This window comes from Mirounga angustirostris, unplaced genomic scaffold (assembly GCF_029215605.1).
Source record: "Mirounga angustirostris isolate CCGP_5_RB_7025 unplaced genomic scaffold, mMirAng1.0.hap1 SCAF_11, whole genome shotgun sequence".
NCBI lineage: Eukaryota > Metazoa > Chordata > Mammalia > Carnivora > Phocidae > Mirounga > Mirounga angustirostris.
Window position 1 is genome coordinate 112079482 of NW_026991719.1, and position 17554 is coordinate 112097035.

Here is a 17554-nt window from a genome sequence, read left to right on the forward strand (position 1 = left end):
TAAATTATGTTAATAACATCCAAGGCGAAGAGGAGCATTTTATAACGTAGGTCAACTAACCTACTACAAATATTGTAAAATGGAAAGATCAGTGGAAATGTACAGTCCTCAACAAGTGAAACTATACTTTTACTAAACTCTAGATGGTCCAAGTTAGATCTTATCCAGGCCCCCTCAATCTCTGAGGAGTTGACTCCAGGAAACAAACTGAGGGTTACAGAAGGGAGGTGGGTGGGGGGATGTGGTAACTGGGGGATGGGCATTAAGGAGGGCACATGGTGTGATGAGCACTGGGTGTTATACGCAACTAATGAATCACTGATTATATCAAAAACTAATGATGTACTACCATACATTGGCTAATTGAATTTAAATTAAAAAAAAAAAAAAAGCCTGACTAATGAATGGCAGGGCCAGGGCAAGCACTTTTCTCCATTTGGGCGTGTTTAATTACTGCAGTCTGTCTCTCCACTCAACTTATTCAAAACAGATAAGCAAAGCCAACGCTAACCAAATATATGTATTTGTAACTTGTAAGTTATTATACGAGTATAATATAATATAGAGAATAGCGACCATCCTCTCTTGGGGCTCTCTACTGTGCCAAAAATAAAATAATTAAAATCTCTAACACACTGAAAACTAGCAGGAAATTCTTGTTTCTTTTATGTATCATTTTAATATCATAACATTCAGTGATAAAATGCTTTCTTTTACAAAGTTACTCTTACCTACCAAACTCATGACTAAGACATCCTAACACATTCTTTCTTTAAAAAAAAAAAAATTTAAGATAAATACAAGATGGTGATCTTTTCTACCCTCATTTTCTCCTTTGCTTCATTTTGTTTTATATTCCATTTCTATCTTGCTATATTATATGCTGCTTTAAAGTCTCTCTGAAGTATGGTGGAGTATATATAAATAACCAAATGATAAGATAGCATCACACTTGATTTTTCCTTTAAAAAATATTTTCTAGTTTTAAATCTACTACATTGCCACCCTAAAAAATGCAAATTTTAGAAAAGAAAAGAAAAACCGATGATTAGCCCATCACTCAGAGCTAACTATCATCAGAGTAACATTATAAAGCGTGTCTTCCCATCCTTTTTATATATGTATTTGTGGACACACACACACACGCACAGGGATCTTTCTTACTTTACTTACAGCTTTGTAATTCTCCTAACAACCTTTTTAAAAAAAATTTTTTTTTATGTAATCTCTATTCCCAATGTGGGGTTCGAAGTCAAGATCCCAAGATCAAGAGTCGCACGTTCTACCAAATGAGCCAGCCAGGCGCTCCTCTGTAATTCTCCTATCACAACGTTATTTCATGAATATTTTCTCATCTAACCTTGACTTTTAATTATTATTATATTAAAAATACCCTTTACGTGATGTAATGAGCACTGGGTATTATATAAGATGACCTCTACCTCTGAAACCAATAATACGTTATATGTTAATTAATGGAATTTAAATTTTTAAAAAATCCTTTATATTTATTTGGCACTTTGTAGCTTTCAAGACATTTTATTTGATCCTCACAACAGCCCTGTCAGGCAGAGATGATCTCATTTTGCAGAAGAGGTCACTAAGGTCAGGGAGATGAAGTCAGTTGCCTAAGGGCACGTATCTGGGAAATGGCAGAGGCAAGGCTGAAGCCCAGGTGTGCCTTAAGAAGAGCCTGCACTCCTAACCCATATGATGTGTAGAGATAAAGCTACTGAAGGGCTCGGTTGATGGCATTGGCAGTGATCCCTACTGGAGATCAGAGGGGCCATCAGTTTGAGCTGGGATGGTCAGAAAAGACTTTGCTGGGCAGGGGGCACTTTTTTTAAAAAAAAGATTTTATTTATTTATTTAAGAGAGACAGAGCAAGCGAGAGAGAGCACGAGCAGTGGGAGTGGCAGAGGGACAGACTCCCCGCTGGGCAGGGAGCCTGATGTGGGGCTTGATCCCAGGACCCCAGGATCATGACCTGAGCCGAAGGCAGACACTTAACCATCTGAGCCACCCAGGTGCCCCATGGGGGCACTTGACCTAGTCCTGGAAGGTGGTGAGAATTCAAACTGGGAGAAAAAACAGTAGAGAGTTTTCCAGGTAGGGAAGATTCCAGAAGCACAGCTGTAGAAATGGCAATGCTCAAGGAACAACTGTTCCTATGACAGTGAATCGTCCAGCTGGGCCGTACTGGGTAGAGTGAAAATAAGGCAAAAAAGGCAGCAATCTGGGCCAATTCTGTCACTTCCAAGTGATGACAAGTGGGGCATAGCCAGTTTCTGGGAGCTTTACGCTATTTTGAGATCCTCGATCGACCTGGTGGCTTCACAAGGCCTAAATGGGCAAAGCAGAGCAATGCAGAGGCACCTTGCCTATACTTGAGATTGTAAGGGGCTGAGCCAGGACTTGAACCAGGTACTGAACTGCCAAGCGTGCTGTGCCTTCCAGTCTGCCACAGTGTTATACTCTTAGGCATATTCGAAAGTGGCCGCTGCCAAGTGCTTTTGAGTTTTTTTAATCAGGCACGTTTTCTACAGTGTAGCAATAATGGTTCTACTGAGAACTCAGAAATTTTGTGCAATGATGATGTAAACCAGTCTTGATAAAAATGGAACTTTCTAGCGATACCAGCAAGACGTGGTCACCTTTCAAAAGGCAGGCTGAAAGGGAGGGTAAACAGTAACGGAGAGCCTGCCAAGAAGCGGAAGAGGGAAGGAAGGGCCACAGGAATGGCGATTGCAGTTGAAACAAAATGTTAACTATGTCAAGTAGAATGGAGACACATGAATCGAAAGGAAGGAAGTGGCCAGTCCGGAGATTCCTGGGTGGCCAAACATGATGCAAAGACACAGCTGGTGCTTTGGTAAGATCAATAAAATTGTCAAACCTCTAGCAAGACTGACAGAGGAAAAAAAAGAGAGAAGACACGAATTACCAATATCAGGAGTCAAACAGGGGCTATCACTTAACAGCCCCTGGAGATATCAAAAAGATGATAAAGCAATAGTCTGAGCAACTCTACACATATACATTTGATAATTAGATGTGAAATGAACTACCTGTCCAGAAAACAAGGACTATCACAACTTACCCAATAGGAAATGGACCTTATAACTATCAGGGAAACTGAATTTCTAAATTTAAAACTCGCGAAAAAGAAATCTCCAGGCCTGTATGGTTTCGCTGGAGAATGCTATCAAATGTTTCAGGAAGAGGCAATACCAATTCTTCACAATCTCTTAGAGAACAATGAGAGGAGGGTTAACCTTCCAACTCATTTCATGAAGTCACTATTACACCGATCCTGAAGCCAGACAGAGAGTCTAAAAGAAGAAAACTGCAGACCAACAGCCCTCATGAATATAGATGCAAAAAACCTTAACAAAATGTTAGCAAATAAAATTCAGCAATATTTTTAAAGCACTGTAGGCCATGGAATTCATCCCAGGGATGCAAGGTTGGTTAAATATTCAAAAATCAATGTGACCCACAATATTAATAGTCTAAAAAGAAACATCGCAAGGCGTATCAATCAATGCGGAAAAAGCACTTGACAAAATTCAGCACTCTTCAAGGGGAAAAGACTCCCACCCTTCTCCAGCCCCCCAAAACAGGAATGAAGCGGAACTCCTTCAACTCAATAAGGAACATCTACCCAAACCCTGCAGCTAGTGTTTACGGCAATGGTGCGAGATGGAAAGCTGAGCATGCGCCCAGCTTTGGCAAAGCCTTGTAAAGTGGTCCCTCTCATCACTCTTCTTCAATTCAGTCCAATCACTGACATCAATCAGCGTTAGTGAAGAATTCAAACGGGTTATGTGGCATAAGGGAACTCAAAGAACAGCAGTACCACACAGACAGAGCCCTAAGAAACCCTCCTAATCCTGATGTAAAGATCTTTCCAATTAACCTCTGGTCCCTTCCCCTCCCAAAAATACATCTAATGACAACTAGTTTTTCTGGATAGGAAACATCCATGTGACATACCCAGGGGACTACAACAGGAAATCTAAATATAAAGCTCAATCCTAGTTTTGGTTTACGATCAGTAGGAAGAGCCATTTCTTAATCTGCCTTAATACAAATTTAATTAGAATGCTACCTAATCTTCTCATTTGATATCTATATTTACCTGCTAATAAGAAGTTTTAGAAGAAGGATTTAATGACCCTTTGACTGAACCAGTGGCAGAAGACAGAATTTGCTTAAAATATCTGTTCCGATCATACTTGCTTCAATACTTCCTTGGCATGGAAATTTTGCCAGGAAAATTTTAACGCCAAGTCCTGACAGAACCCTTAGTTTTTCCCTAAGTCACAAAGACAAAAATGAAAAAGAGATATAATTTACCATGTTCCTGATGTATTGGCAGAAATTTCTCTAAGGTATAAATAACATTAATTTATAGGTCACCACTGATTTTTAAGTAAAGGACTGAAAATTGTATCAATGGCTAATTTTCTTTTTCTTTTTTTTTAAAGATTTTATTTATTTATTTATTTGACAGAGAGAGACACAGCGAGAGAGGGAACACAAGCAGGGGGAGTGGGAGAGGGAGAAGCAGCCTTCCCGCTGAGCAGGGAGACTGACATGGGGCTTGATCCCAGGACCCCAGGATCATGACCTGAGCCGAAGGCGGACGCTTAACGACTGAGCCATCCAGGTGCCCCATCAATGGCTAATTTTCTTATTTATAATAAAAAAAAAACCCTTTTGGGGCGCCTGGGTGGCTCAGTCGTTGGGTGTCTGCCTTCGGCTCAGGTCATGATCTCAGAGTCCTGGGATCGAGCCCCGCATCGGGCTCCCTGCTCGGCGGGAAGCCTGCTTCTCCCTCTCCCACTCCCCCTGCTTGTGTTCCCTCTCTCGCTGTGTCTCTCTCTGTCAAATAATTAAATCTTTAAAAAAAAAAAACCCTTTTGTTCAAATTAGGGTTTATTTTTCTCATGTAACAAGAAATCAAGAGGTACACAGCAGGACTGGGAACGATGGCTCCATAATGTCACTACTGTCTGGGTTCCATAATCCTTGGCGAGAGGCTTCTCATGGTCACAAAACCTACTCTACCTTCAGCCTCAAGCTCATGTTGAAAGGACTTCTGTGTGTGTGCGCACGCACACGCGTGCGTACGTGCATATGTGTGTGTGTGAGAGAGAGAGAGAGACTCAAATATTCTATTTTTGAACTTTCTACAGTAGTAGATTGGTGGTTCCACAAGTCTTCTGAAACCAGCTTCCTCCTGAACAGAGGGAAGAAGCTGCCCCCAGGGCTTTGGCCATAATTATCTTCTCGACAAAAGCTACAGTGGAATCTAAAACTTAAAATCCTACTCCCCAAGGGCATTTACCAGAGCACAAAGTGCTCTTGTCCATGACAGGCTCAAGGGAAGGAAACACAGCAATCTGCAGGGCGAGGGTTTGCACGGGGCTAGGGTTGCTTGGTTTTGTTTTTAAGACAACACAAATGGGTAATGTCGGCCTGAATGAACGGTACCCAAAGCGACCATGAATGAGTTGGTCAGAATTACGGACTATTTGAGTGACCTCAGTGTTACATGTCTGATCCAATGGTAAGCAGACAGGGATCACAGGAGTCCTTTAGTTTGATGCCTGGTTCAACTTCTTGGATGACCCACGAGGTTGTATTGCCGTGAGGTTTAAAACTCAAAATGGACATGGGGCGCCTGGGTGGCTCAGTCGTTAAGCGTCTGCCTTCAGCTCAGGTCATGATCCCAGGATCATGGAATCGAGCCCTACATGGGGCTCCCCGCTCCGTGGGAAGCCTGCTTCTCCCTCTCCCACTCCCCCTGCTTGTGTTCCCTCTCTCGCTGTGTCTCTCTCTGTCAAATAAATAAATAAAATCTTGTAAAACTCGAAATGGACAGTGTCGTGTCTATGGAGAGATTCATTTCATCTATGAATCATTTAAAAAAAAAAACTCCTTAAAGACAAATCTCCTTTCCTCAGCTTATATATCAGTATGAGCTTCGTGGAAAGAAATTTAAAAATGGACAGGTATTTTCTAAACCAAACACAAAACAGCACAGCATCGAACTTAAAATTCCCTCAGCAGCATCCTCGATCTTCCCAACAAGACATCTTCACTCCATCAAGCTGATCTCCTCTACCATCCCCCAAGCTCCCTCTGCTCAATGCTACCACAGATCCTCTGTGGTTTTTGTCCTGTCCCCACCAATCGCTATGAGTTGGATTGTTCTCTCCTCTCATCTGGGCCTATCCACAGCCTCCATGTCTTTGAGGGCTCAGCTCAAGCCCTACTCCTCCCCAAAGCCTCTTCCCATCTCTCCACCCACAGCGCACTCCCTGTCCACTGATGATCTGCTATGGGGTTTACACATTATCATCATCTATCACTTTACACGGTCTGTTATTGGTTTCATCTCCAGCTGTTAGTTCTCCCCCGGACTCTAAATCCGTAAGGACAACTACCTGCCGGAAATCTTCTGAACTATGATTCTCTGGTGCCTCTACTCCACATGTCCAAAGCAACTCTTCATCTTCAGTGCCAACCACCCACCCAACATACACACACACACACACACACACCCTCTTCATCTTCTCTATTAATGGAGTTCAGCATGTATTAAACATTTCCTATATTTCCTGTGTCAAAACCAATGTGTTAGGCTCTCTGGAGACAGAAAGCTGACAAAGATGAGTAAGTCCCCATCGCCCTACGTGTCCGGTGAGTCAGGCATCCCTCTTTGGCTCACCATTCTCCACAGCACCCTGCATTTTAACTCCATCACTGAGCTTATCCTACCACATTCTAAGAGATCTCCCCCCACTTGCTAGACTAAGAACACAAGGGCAAAGCTCATGTCTCGCTTTCTCTGCTTCACCAGTGCCCAGGACAGAGCCTGATAACCCATTCGTGGCAAAGAACCCTTTGCTGGCTGGCAAGGTGCATGATACCACATGCCCTTAAAGAGCTCACCCTCAGGCTGGACCCTTAGACTTGGAGTTATCCTCACCTCTTCCCTTTGGCTCATAACAAATCATCAGCGAATTTTCTCGATTGTATTTTAACAGTGTCTACCGCACCCACCCACTTCTTCTGCTCCACTATCGCAAAAGCGGCTCGTACCACTACCTGGACTGCCTAGATCTGAGTAAGAGCCTCTACTGGCTTCCCCACACCCTCATTGCTTATCCCCCACCACGTCTCGGCCACCCAGCCCCCACACCACCGCTAGAAAGAGCTTTTGGAACCACAAGTGATCCCCCGCTTTCCGTTGACACCCTTCTTCATGGGGCTCCAGCCAAGGTCCCACTCCTCTTGACTTGCCTTCCCCTCAACCCAAGTCACCCTACCACCCACTCCGTGCCCTCCGACTTCCATTCTTTAACTTACTAACGCCCTCCAACCTTCCACCTGCAGAAGCTTCTTTTCGTCCCTCAAGACTCAATTTAAGTGCTCCCCCCGCCCCTGGGTTACTGTTAACAGAATCATTTCTTTACTCTCCAACAGCATCTTATCTAGGCTTAGAGCTTTGCCTGTGTTACTTAGCTTATGCTACCCGTTACAGTCGCTTATGTCCACACCTAGCTTGACCACTAGACTGTAAGGTCCTTGGAGGCAGGGTCCGTGAGGGCAGACTATTATAGCCCCCCCCCCACTACTACCCAGTATCTAACTGACGCTCAGTGAACAAGCCGAACAGAACGTAATGACCTGCCCCACAGTATTTGTTCATTTTACAGAGATTTCCTGAGCCTAAACAAAACAGAAGACCATCTCTGCCCTCATGGCACGTACATTCTCATGGTAAGATACAGACAGTGAATGAAATAAATAACCACATGTATACCACATTAGATGGAGAGAAGTGGTAAACAAACAAACAAACAAAAAAACAGAGCGGGTAGGGGGACGGGGCAATGGGCATAAGGTTCAGTTTTCTCGGGTGATCAAGAAGGCCCTACTGCGAGGCAGACAAGTAAGCAAAGACCTGAAGGAGGTGAGGCGCAGCAAGGGAGGCAGGTGCCTGTGTGGCTGAAGTAGAGTGAGGGGGAGAAAGGTCAGAGAGGAGGTCAGAGGGGCAACAGGAAGCCAAATCCTGGGGGGCCTCATAGACTAGTGAGATGACCTTGGCTTTTACTCTTTTTGAGATGGGGAGCCATTACCCAAGTTCCATTTTGAAAGAATCACTCTGGCTACTGAGTTTAAATTAGGTTTCATTTAACTAGCAGGCTTCCTGGCCCCAGCTGTCCAGGCCCATCCTTGACGGGCGGGTAAGATGCTTCTAAGGGTTACCTAGGTGCTCAAATCAGAGCCAGAGCTTGCCACGTGAGTCCTTCACTGAGTTCCAAACCAAAGAGAGTATAGGAGAAACTTGAAGGGAAGGGTCCAAAGCTCAGGACCAACAGCGCAGGGCAGTCCACAATGCAGCAGGCAGACTGCAGTACGAGGCATCTCAGTGAGGGACAGGACAATGAGGACGTGCTGTCTGTCCACTTCCCGAGTCCTCTCAACAATGCTTGGGGGTCCCAGGCAAGGCGGCAAGTGCTGTGGCCTTTAATTTGGCAGATGAAGACACTGAATCAAGGAACAAAGCTAGTGTGAATCTGGAAAGTTAGAGAGCCTGACCACCAGCTCAAAGTAATTGAAAGATGTAGCAGGGGTAAAAATCAGCTGTGAGAATCATCAAAACCAAGGAAATTCCAAGCAAGGCCTGTGAAAATATTTCAGGGCTCAACAGAAACGTCGGGATTCCCAATAATGAAAAATGCTAAGGGGCGCCTGGCTGGCTCAGTCGCTAGAGCGTGCGACTCCTGATCTCGGGGTTGGGAGTTCAAGCCCCACATTGGGTGTAGAGTTATGTAAAAATAGAATCTTAAAAAAATGCTGAGAAGTCTACACATACACATATAATTATAAATCCGTTAGCAAACATTTATTCCATTAAAGGAGATGCCCCCTCCCCACCCCCACTGCCCTTAAATGAACGCACAACCCAGAAAGTGTGCAGATTAAACTTTCTCTTAAATGCTTTAGGGGAAAAAAAGCTCCTAACAGTGGTTATCTGGGGGAGGGTGCAAAGGAGAGAGGAATTCGTATTATCTACATTACACGTCTCTGTAACGTTTTAATTCATTTACAGTGAGCCTGTAATTATATTAGTTAATAGTATTAATTTTTAGGCATTAAGAAAACAATAAAGACATCTACGAAAGGAAGAAAATGCACCGAGGAGCTAACTGCTCCTCAGTAGGAGTAGTACATATTTTGGGGAAGTGAAGAGATACAATAGTGGGAATAACTGAACACTATGTTATGTATATTGTGACATAGCTTTATACATCAGGGCTCTTTGGTAATATAGGCAGGGCCTACTTTCTTAAATAAGAAAAGGCAAGGAAGTTACCTAAGAAAGTTCTAGAAAGACTACTGAAGAATTATTAGATTTCATTCTCTGGATATTATTATGAAAGAGGATAAGTAGTTAGCAGTATGCAACGAGTTAAGGACAATCTTCAGAATCAAAACAGCCAGACAGCTTGCAGTCCTACGGTTGTTATTTCTCGAACACATCTCTGAGGCATTTAGACTTAGGTCTGCTTAAAGGGCTTAGGGCTAAAAAAAGGAAGTTAGCACATGGCCTCTCTTATTATTGTTTTCTACCATGGTGAGTCTTGGAGCAATGTAGTCCATGGGCCAGAATTAGTAGATAGAACGGGACATAGTTAAGGTGGAACAGTTGTTTGAGCTTTGAATTCTTTGGCTTTTTTAGGCTTTTGCTGCCTTGATGTAATCTAAATACAACTTTGTTTCAAAATATCTAATCACAGATTTTTCCCCCCAGTTCTCTTCTACCCTTATTGTTGGCATGCATGCGCAAATACAAAGAGTTTCTGGGAACCAATTAAAACTATAAGATTCGCAGCAGGAATACAAGAAAGTACAAGAGTCACGTTCAAAAAGGCTTTTAAAAGATCCACTTACCACTGGATTTAATTTCTCGGACATAATTACTAGGGAACCAGCCTGTTCTGCCATTTAATGTGCCTTCCCACCAGCCTCCTTCTTCCACTCTGGTGACATAAATGATGTCCCCTTTACAAACCGACAGTTCATCTTCGTTAGTCTGCTTAAAGTTGAATCTTGCCTTTACTATCAACTGATGGCTTCCATTTTCTGTCATCTCCTAGAGAAACGAAAGCCAGATTAAGCAGCCCTCTAAATGGGGCAGGGGCAGAAATTAAATGAATTGAGGCAAATAAAGTGGGGTGAGCAAGGATGAAACCCCAGGTCTACCTCGGTCTTGAGTTGTTAGCTGAGGAGTGGGACTGGGGGGTGGGGGGAGGTTAAGAAGCTGCTCAGAAGCGCATGCAACCTTTTGCATTTCTGAGAATGTGTGTTTTGAAGGGGGTCGTAGCTTTCATTTCCCTCTCCCTCACCAATGACCTGAAGATACTTGTTTAAATGAGCCGGGAAACAGAGTAGAATGATAAACCATTCCACCCTGCCTCTACCCAACACACAGACACGGTCTTACATAATTACACGGCCAAGATTAGGTACGAATCCACCCATAACATCTGCCTCCCACCTCCCGATTGCTAAGAATATCTTAAATTGGCTAAGATTTAGTCATACGCAAACATCAAATACCCCACTGTTACCTGAGTCGGGATTTGTTAACCGGTCATGGGCCCCTCTGAGAAGCTGATGAGCACAAGGGATCTTTGCTCAAAACACAGCCCCAGAAGTTCACACGCAGGAGATTTTGCATCCAATCTGAGAGGGTCCCAGGGCTGTGGAACTGTAGTGTTCATCAGCTCCTCAGAGGGATCGTGATCTCGAAAGGTTAAGCACTTTGGAAGTAGTTAAAGTGCCTTGGAAGTAAGAGCTCCTGATGGCTTGGAGCAAGTGGGTGGCTTCTGATAAGGAAGAAAGTCTCTAGTGAGCAGAAGACAGGCGGTTCCTCCCAAAGAAAAGCTCCCGTCAAGACCAAATGCAAAGATAATGGGGCTACAGCCCATGCGGGAGCTCCTCACAGGCTCCCTAGGAATGCAAGGAGAAAAATAAAACGGCCATCACGATGGTGAGAGCAAGTAATAGGTATTGACTGCCTCTGCCGTGCCAGGCCCAACCTCATTCCCCTAAGAAACGACAGCAAACTGCCATCCGGAAGTCGTTACCATGACTTCCATTTGCACAGCCTCCTCCACCACACGACTCACTCGGTTTGTGGAAGGGAAAGAACTCTGGGGCTTTAACCCCGGGGTCTCTGACCCTGTGGCCCACAGGCCTGAACTGGCACTGGGTTTCAGGGTAGTTTTGGGGGCGACGCCCCCGACACACAGGCCGGCTATCTCATCACAGATGCAGAGGAAACCGGGACTGGGGGCGGGGGGGGGGTCTCATTTGACGGATTCCAGAAGAGGCAAGGGGAATTGGGTTCTATACTCACCGCCGCCTTTGACTGCCTCTGCAGGCCTGGGGCTGTGCTAACTGTTGTCTGCGGGTTTGTCTGAGAACTGTTAGCAGCACTAAGAGAAGAGGAACGTCCACATGGTCTCTCTGAGAGCTGATCTGTGAAAAGAGGAAAAGGCAAGATAAAGGGAACGGCTCATGTCAGAAACACAGCTACAACATCACATCATCCTCCGTGGGACATTATCAAAGGCCCCCGGGGCCGTCCTCCTCACTGTTACCATTAGGAACGTGCCCAAGTGTATTTCATTCCGCCCCACCGCCACCCCCTCCAGTTTGGTGGCCAACGTCCTTCTGCGGAGCCTTACTGGCCATTGCTGTCCAGTAGAATGAAAAACAGCGACAAAGCCACATTTTCGCTTAACCCATTTCCCTACCACTCTCCCCTCTTGAACCAGTTGCAACAGCATGCCCTGTTAGCCAAGGCAGAACTATATTGGGTACCAAACAGCTGTTTGTGGCTCTTATTACTTTGAAATATTTCAAACTTCTCTCTTTGTGTTTTGGCCCTTAACGGGGTGGTTCTGTCTTCCTCGTAGGCAGCAGTGCATGTGGTGTCTGTAATGTAAACTCTCCCCCGGAGCCTGGGGGTGGGGGGTTGGGGGGGGGGAGAAGGCGAATCGGAGAGAGAATGTGTGTCTGGGAGAGATGCAATCTTGATACCAGGATTCTTCTTCTAGAAAATCAAACTCCAGAATCTTCTCTTCCTTGAAACCTTGTGAAATTCGATCAGACCAGCGCTGAGCTGGATGTTTTCCGTGTGCTCAAGAGAGGAGCTGGCTTCTTGACAAATTCAAATGAGGGTTCTTTTCCTCTCCATTTATTTTTAAAAGACATAAACTGCAAAACTCTAAAGCCCAAACATTCCCTAGGCGACAAGCTCAGTATCCAAGTAATTTCCTTGATGCTGTGGGCTTTAACTTTCACCTCCTTGTATTTTATAAATATCTGTGGCAAGGGAAGAGACTGTAAAACTTGCTAGCAGAGTTTGGCAAAGGAACGTATAATTTGTATGGCATAATGTTAGAATTATACGATCCTCCCTGCCCAACACTGGGTAGTTGTCATGTGTGTTAAATATAGTTACTTGAATTAGCTGTACTTTCTGCTATACGCCTTGCAATAGCTCAAAAGCATTTTTTTTCCCAAATAGCAAAAGAACAACTCTAGAGAAGTATTTTTACATTTATTGCTATTATATACAGCTCTTTTGACTAAAACTATAATTACTTGATAGCTTCCTAGATGTTCCATTCTATTTGGCAATTGACTAGATTGTCTGCTCTTGTTTGCTAATTGTTTCACGTGGGTAAGTTGAGTCTCCCTAAACAGACAGTCTGTTCTCAAGGGCTGGGACCATATCTCCCACTTCCTTTGTGGCGCCTGGCAGTGTGGGGCACACAGCCTATTGACTCTCCAAGGGTATGAACAGCAAGAGTCATGCTCGGGCATAAGGGTCCTGGGGTCAATCCGATGGGGGCTGGATCCCAGCTCTGCCACTTTCCAGCTGGGCAACTGTGGGCCTGACTTCCCTTATCTGTAACATGGACCTAATAATAATACCTACCCCCAGAGTCGTTTCAAAGATGAGACCACTGATGGTTCTTAGAATTGATTAGACCCATGGTGAGGGCTCGACGCATTTTAACTCGGGTTATTTCCACCCAGCTGTAGGTAAGATGCTGTGTCACAGAAGGAGTGAAGTTATACTCCAAGGTATCAGCATTTTCTTCACATTCATTAGGATTTATATTCAATATCTCCAATGTGGTGGCTATTAAGCATTTAAATAAAAAAAATACTCTTCACTCACTATGAACCTGAGGTTTCATTTCCAGAGCGAGGTTACTGACAACTTCCTTTACATGGATGGATACACACAAAAATCTATGAGAAAAACACATCTGTAGGGGGGACAAGGAAGTAACAGCTATCTTCTGTAAAGTTTATGAAAAAGAGAACTGGTCTTTTCCTTTTCATTTTCTGTCTTGTTACACTCCGTTGCTTATTCCGTAGCTTCGAACGAAATAGTTTCTTGGTTCTTATCATTATGTGAAGGGCATTACAGTAACATCTGTGAGAGGCATGTTAAAATCCTCAAGTATGAACAACTAAAGCATGTGACACCCACTGGGATTTATTTTCGAGGAGAGGAGCAATCTGCCCCATTCGAACAGTCCTGGCCACGGCTGGCTCCTAGGGGAATGAGAAGCCCGTGGGTCCAAACATGTCACGCACCACTCATAAATCACAAACCCTGCTTACCTTCTGTTGCTTTGTTGACAGCTAAAAGAGTGCTCAGAACCTTGGAGAAGTTGACCCCTGAATAAAGGTCATCAGGATCAAATACCTATGAGAAAAGAAATTGAAATTGTCAGACACTGTAAGGATTCAACTCAGCAAACCAAACTATCAAACGGCCACTTCCTCCGGCTCTCAGGAGACAAAAATGTACAAGCCGAGACCCAAACCTCTGTATACCTTCGGGAGAAGTGAAAGCAGCAGCTGAGCCACCCAATGACATGTGGCAGGCCATCGGTGAGTCAGAGCGAAGCGGTGATGGGAAATGACAGCCAAGCTGAGAAGCCAGGCGCTCGCCTGACCTGAGCATGTCAACACTCAGCCCGGTTCCAGGAAACCCGAATGCATGGGTTCCAGGTCATGCCCGTCACCTACACAACGTCCTTACAGTCCGCCAAGAAGGTGCTGGAGCCTTTCTGAGATGTTTCCAAGTGCGCAGTTCAGTCACCGGCTTCAGTAGGGCCACCGTCCACACTGCCTTGTCCTCTGCTCCCTGTCCTCCCTGCTGCCACCCACTGGGTCCCAGCGGCCTGGAATCCTAACTCCATGCCGCCCAAACTTTTCCAAGGCCTGCCTTTGGCTCCCAACCTCGGTTCCTGGTTTCTGCTGCTTGACCTTGCCCCTCTCAGCTCGTCTTCATGGATTTGAACCTGTGCCGGCTCTTCCTGGCCTCAGGTGACTTTTCCAGATAGGACCTCTGGCCTCGCGAACACTGCTCAACCATCAGCAACAAATCATGAAACAAATACATTTCACTTTGCCTTCATTCTGATATGCCACTGTCCCTAGGGAAGACACCAGTCAGCTGTTGTTTTAAATACAAATTAATTGTTGATTTACAAATGTATTCCACGTATGAAAACGTATGGACAATTCTTCTAGTCTCCTATATGTGTATTTGAAACTAGAAGTATTCTCAAACATAGGCACAATCTATGAGTTTGCCAGCCAACAACGTAGATACACTTATCTATAAGAAACCCATGTTCTGGATGGAAATGCACCTTCTAAAAACATTTCTTCCCAGGAGGTCTAGAAGTTTGAATCTTCTCTTCCCAGATGCAGTGATAGGAATAAAATGTACCTTTTCATGGGGGACAAGACTGGTAATGGGCTTTCCCATTAGATAGAGCCAGCCGTGTCATTCCTAATCTGCGTGTTTTCTGGGAGCCACGTCAAGGCAAAATTTTCTCTTCTTTGTGTACATATTCTTCAAGACCTAAACTCTGTCTCTAGAATGAAAATATACAGTAGCCATTTTTTTTTTCAAATTGGGAGGGGGCATCAATATAGATAATATAGATATATAGACAGATACAATATAGATATATAGATCAATATAGATAATATATGCAAATGTGAGCCTATAGAAGTCTGCCTATTCTGGGATTCAATGACTGTACTATTCGTTTAATCAATGAATGTTTTGCATTCAAACAATATGACTGAAGAACCCAGTCACACCTAAAAATGACACACTTGGGGCGCCTGGGTGGCTCAGTCAGTTAAGCTGCCGCCTCTTGATTTTGGCTCAGGTCATGATCTCGGGATCAGGACTGAGCCCTGCCTCAGGCTCTGCGCTCAGCGGGGAGTCTGCTTCAGGATTCTCTCTCTCTCTCTCCCTCTGCCCCTCCCCCCAGTCACATGCACACACTCGTGCTCTCTCTCTAAAATAAATAAACCAATCTTTGAAAAAATAAAAATAAAAATGACACACTAATCTCCTTTTAGTGAAGGGGTAATCCCAATATTACTAAAAAGCCAAACGACACTACAGTCCAAATATGTTTCTGAATGCTGCAATATAAAATTCAAAGTTGTCCAAGAATAAATGCGTAGGCATTCTGCTTTAGTTTGCCAAAGTCTGGGTGAACAAGATACAACAGACCCTGGAGAGAGAACCTAGTATCCCAGAGGATTCCAGATTCACTGAACCTCCCTTAGAGCACATCAGTGGGAAAGTGTTAACGACATGTATGCCAAAATGGTAACAAAGCAAAAAATTCAGTCGTTTTTAGCCCATAATTCCTAACGGGAGCGTGAATATGTGTGTGCGTGTGGATGTGTGTGTGTTGGGTAGGTGTGGTGGAGATGGGGAGAGCCTGAAATACGAAGCAGAAGGAAATGTTAGCAGAATGAGGCAGGAGAGCAAAAACGGTGATAAAAAACCTCTCCCTTTCTTTTTCTGTTGCTCCTTATCCAGGTTAACTGACTGCCCAGATGTGGCAACACTAGCGTTATTCACTTATATGGGCACTTGGCTGAAATTAAGACAAATAATCTGATCAGAAAATGAAACGTGCATCATCAGCAAGAGTCACTGCAAATGCTTGAGGGGAGCTGCCTGGACTATACAGAGTTTCCTTTTTAGAAAAGCCCGATACACTAGAGTTTACCCACGGACACTGTTTTTCTCACTGCAAGCCTATTCTGTAGCACTAGGAGCTACACAGGAAGGAGCTGGAAGAGGCCTCTAGGGAGGAGTAGAGGAAGCAAAGCCTAAGAGTTAGGATTTCAGAGCGGTGGAAAGATTAAATATAACCAGGAACACTGTCCACAGCACCACACCCTTCCAAACCCCAAACTGCATGCTAGTAAACATTCCACTCTGGACTCTGCCTCCATGCACGGAGACCGGTCCCCTGCTAAAACGGAAACATGTGGAGGGAGCACAACACGTTCAGCTGTTAATAGTCTTTTAGACCTTCATGGAAATGAGAGGCATGAGACCAAGTTTAGAGATGATGGTGTGAAAAACCTAAAGGCACTGGTGCCCAGCTGGGAAAAAGCAGAATTGTCCAACGTGGAGGGGGTATGGGGAGAACAAGGAGAAGTAGGCTGCGGGACAGGCCACTTGCCTCGGACTAATCCCGACCATTTATACATACAAAATGGAGAAGCAATTCCCCTTTTCTATCTGCAAAGCACTGGGGCTTGTGAAAGGAAATGCAGATTTGCATATTTACGTTGCCTGTGCTTTTCCAACATGAAGCCGTGATGATACTCATCTTCTGCTACGCTGTGCAAGCCTCACTAGCCTGTTTAGTATGGCATGAAGCTGAGTCCCAGATGAGCGGAACTTTCTCTCTACCACTTGGGTCCAGAAATTAGCTGGTTCGTTTCCAGTTGGATGTGCCAAGGTCAGATGAACAGCAGGATTCCCTCCCTCCATTGACCACAAACAACCGTGATGCAGACAAGAAAGAAAGGATTGCTTCTCAGACTATTGCTAGATGCTTTCAAGGTCACTCCTGCAATGGGATGAGGCAAGGTTCAAGGATAACAGCAACAACAAACATTTACTCTACTCTGGGTAAGCGACAGGAGGGACAGAGATGAAATTTCACGAAAGATGGTTTTGTTTGTTTGTTTGTTTGTTTAAGTACTGTTGACCCTTGAACAATACGGGTTTGAACTGTGCAGGTCCACTGACACATGGATTTTTTTCAATAAATACAGTATAGTACCGTACATGTATTTTTCTCTTCCTCCTGAGTTCTTAATAACATATTCTTTTCTCTAGCTTACTTTATTGTAAGAATGCCGTATATAATACATATAACATGCAAAATACATGTTAATTGACTATTGATGTCATCAGTGAGGCTTCTGGTCAATTTACATAAGGCTACCTAAGGTCCAATTCTACATTAGCAGCTGAACTCAGACAAGACATTTTGTTTTGTTTAAAGATTTTATTTGGGGCACCTGGGTGGCTCAGTTGGTTAAGTGTCTGCCTTTGGCTCAGGTCATGATCCCAGGGGCCTGGGATCGAGCCCCGCATCAG

General features: G+C 44.3%; 1 protein-coding gene across 12 annotated transcripts in view; it reads right to left on the reverse strand.

Annotated features, from left to right (window-relative positions):
- ARHGEF6 (Rac/Cdc42 guanine nucleotide exchange factor 6) overlaps positions 1–17554 on the reverse strand; it is a 99489-nt gene that overhangs the window by 56340 nt on the left and 25595 nt on the right. For 11 of the 12 annotated variants that reach the window (XM_054509382.2, XM_045883192.3, XM_054509406.2 and 8 more), the window contains 3 exons: positions 13732–13816; positions 11444–11565; positions 9973–10174 (listed from right to left, as the gene is read on the reverse strand). In XM_054509382.2, coding sequence (XP_054365357.1) covers positions 9973–10174; positions 11444–11565; positions 13732–13816 — 409 coding nt within the window. Of the gene's footprint in view, positions 1–9972; positions 10175–11443; positions 11566–13731; positions 13817–14355; positions 14539–17554 lie in introns of those variants that run through there. The other variant, XM_064574630.1, reaches the window with a different exon arrangement.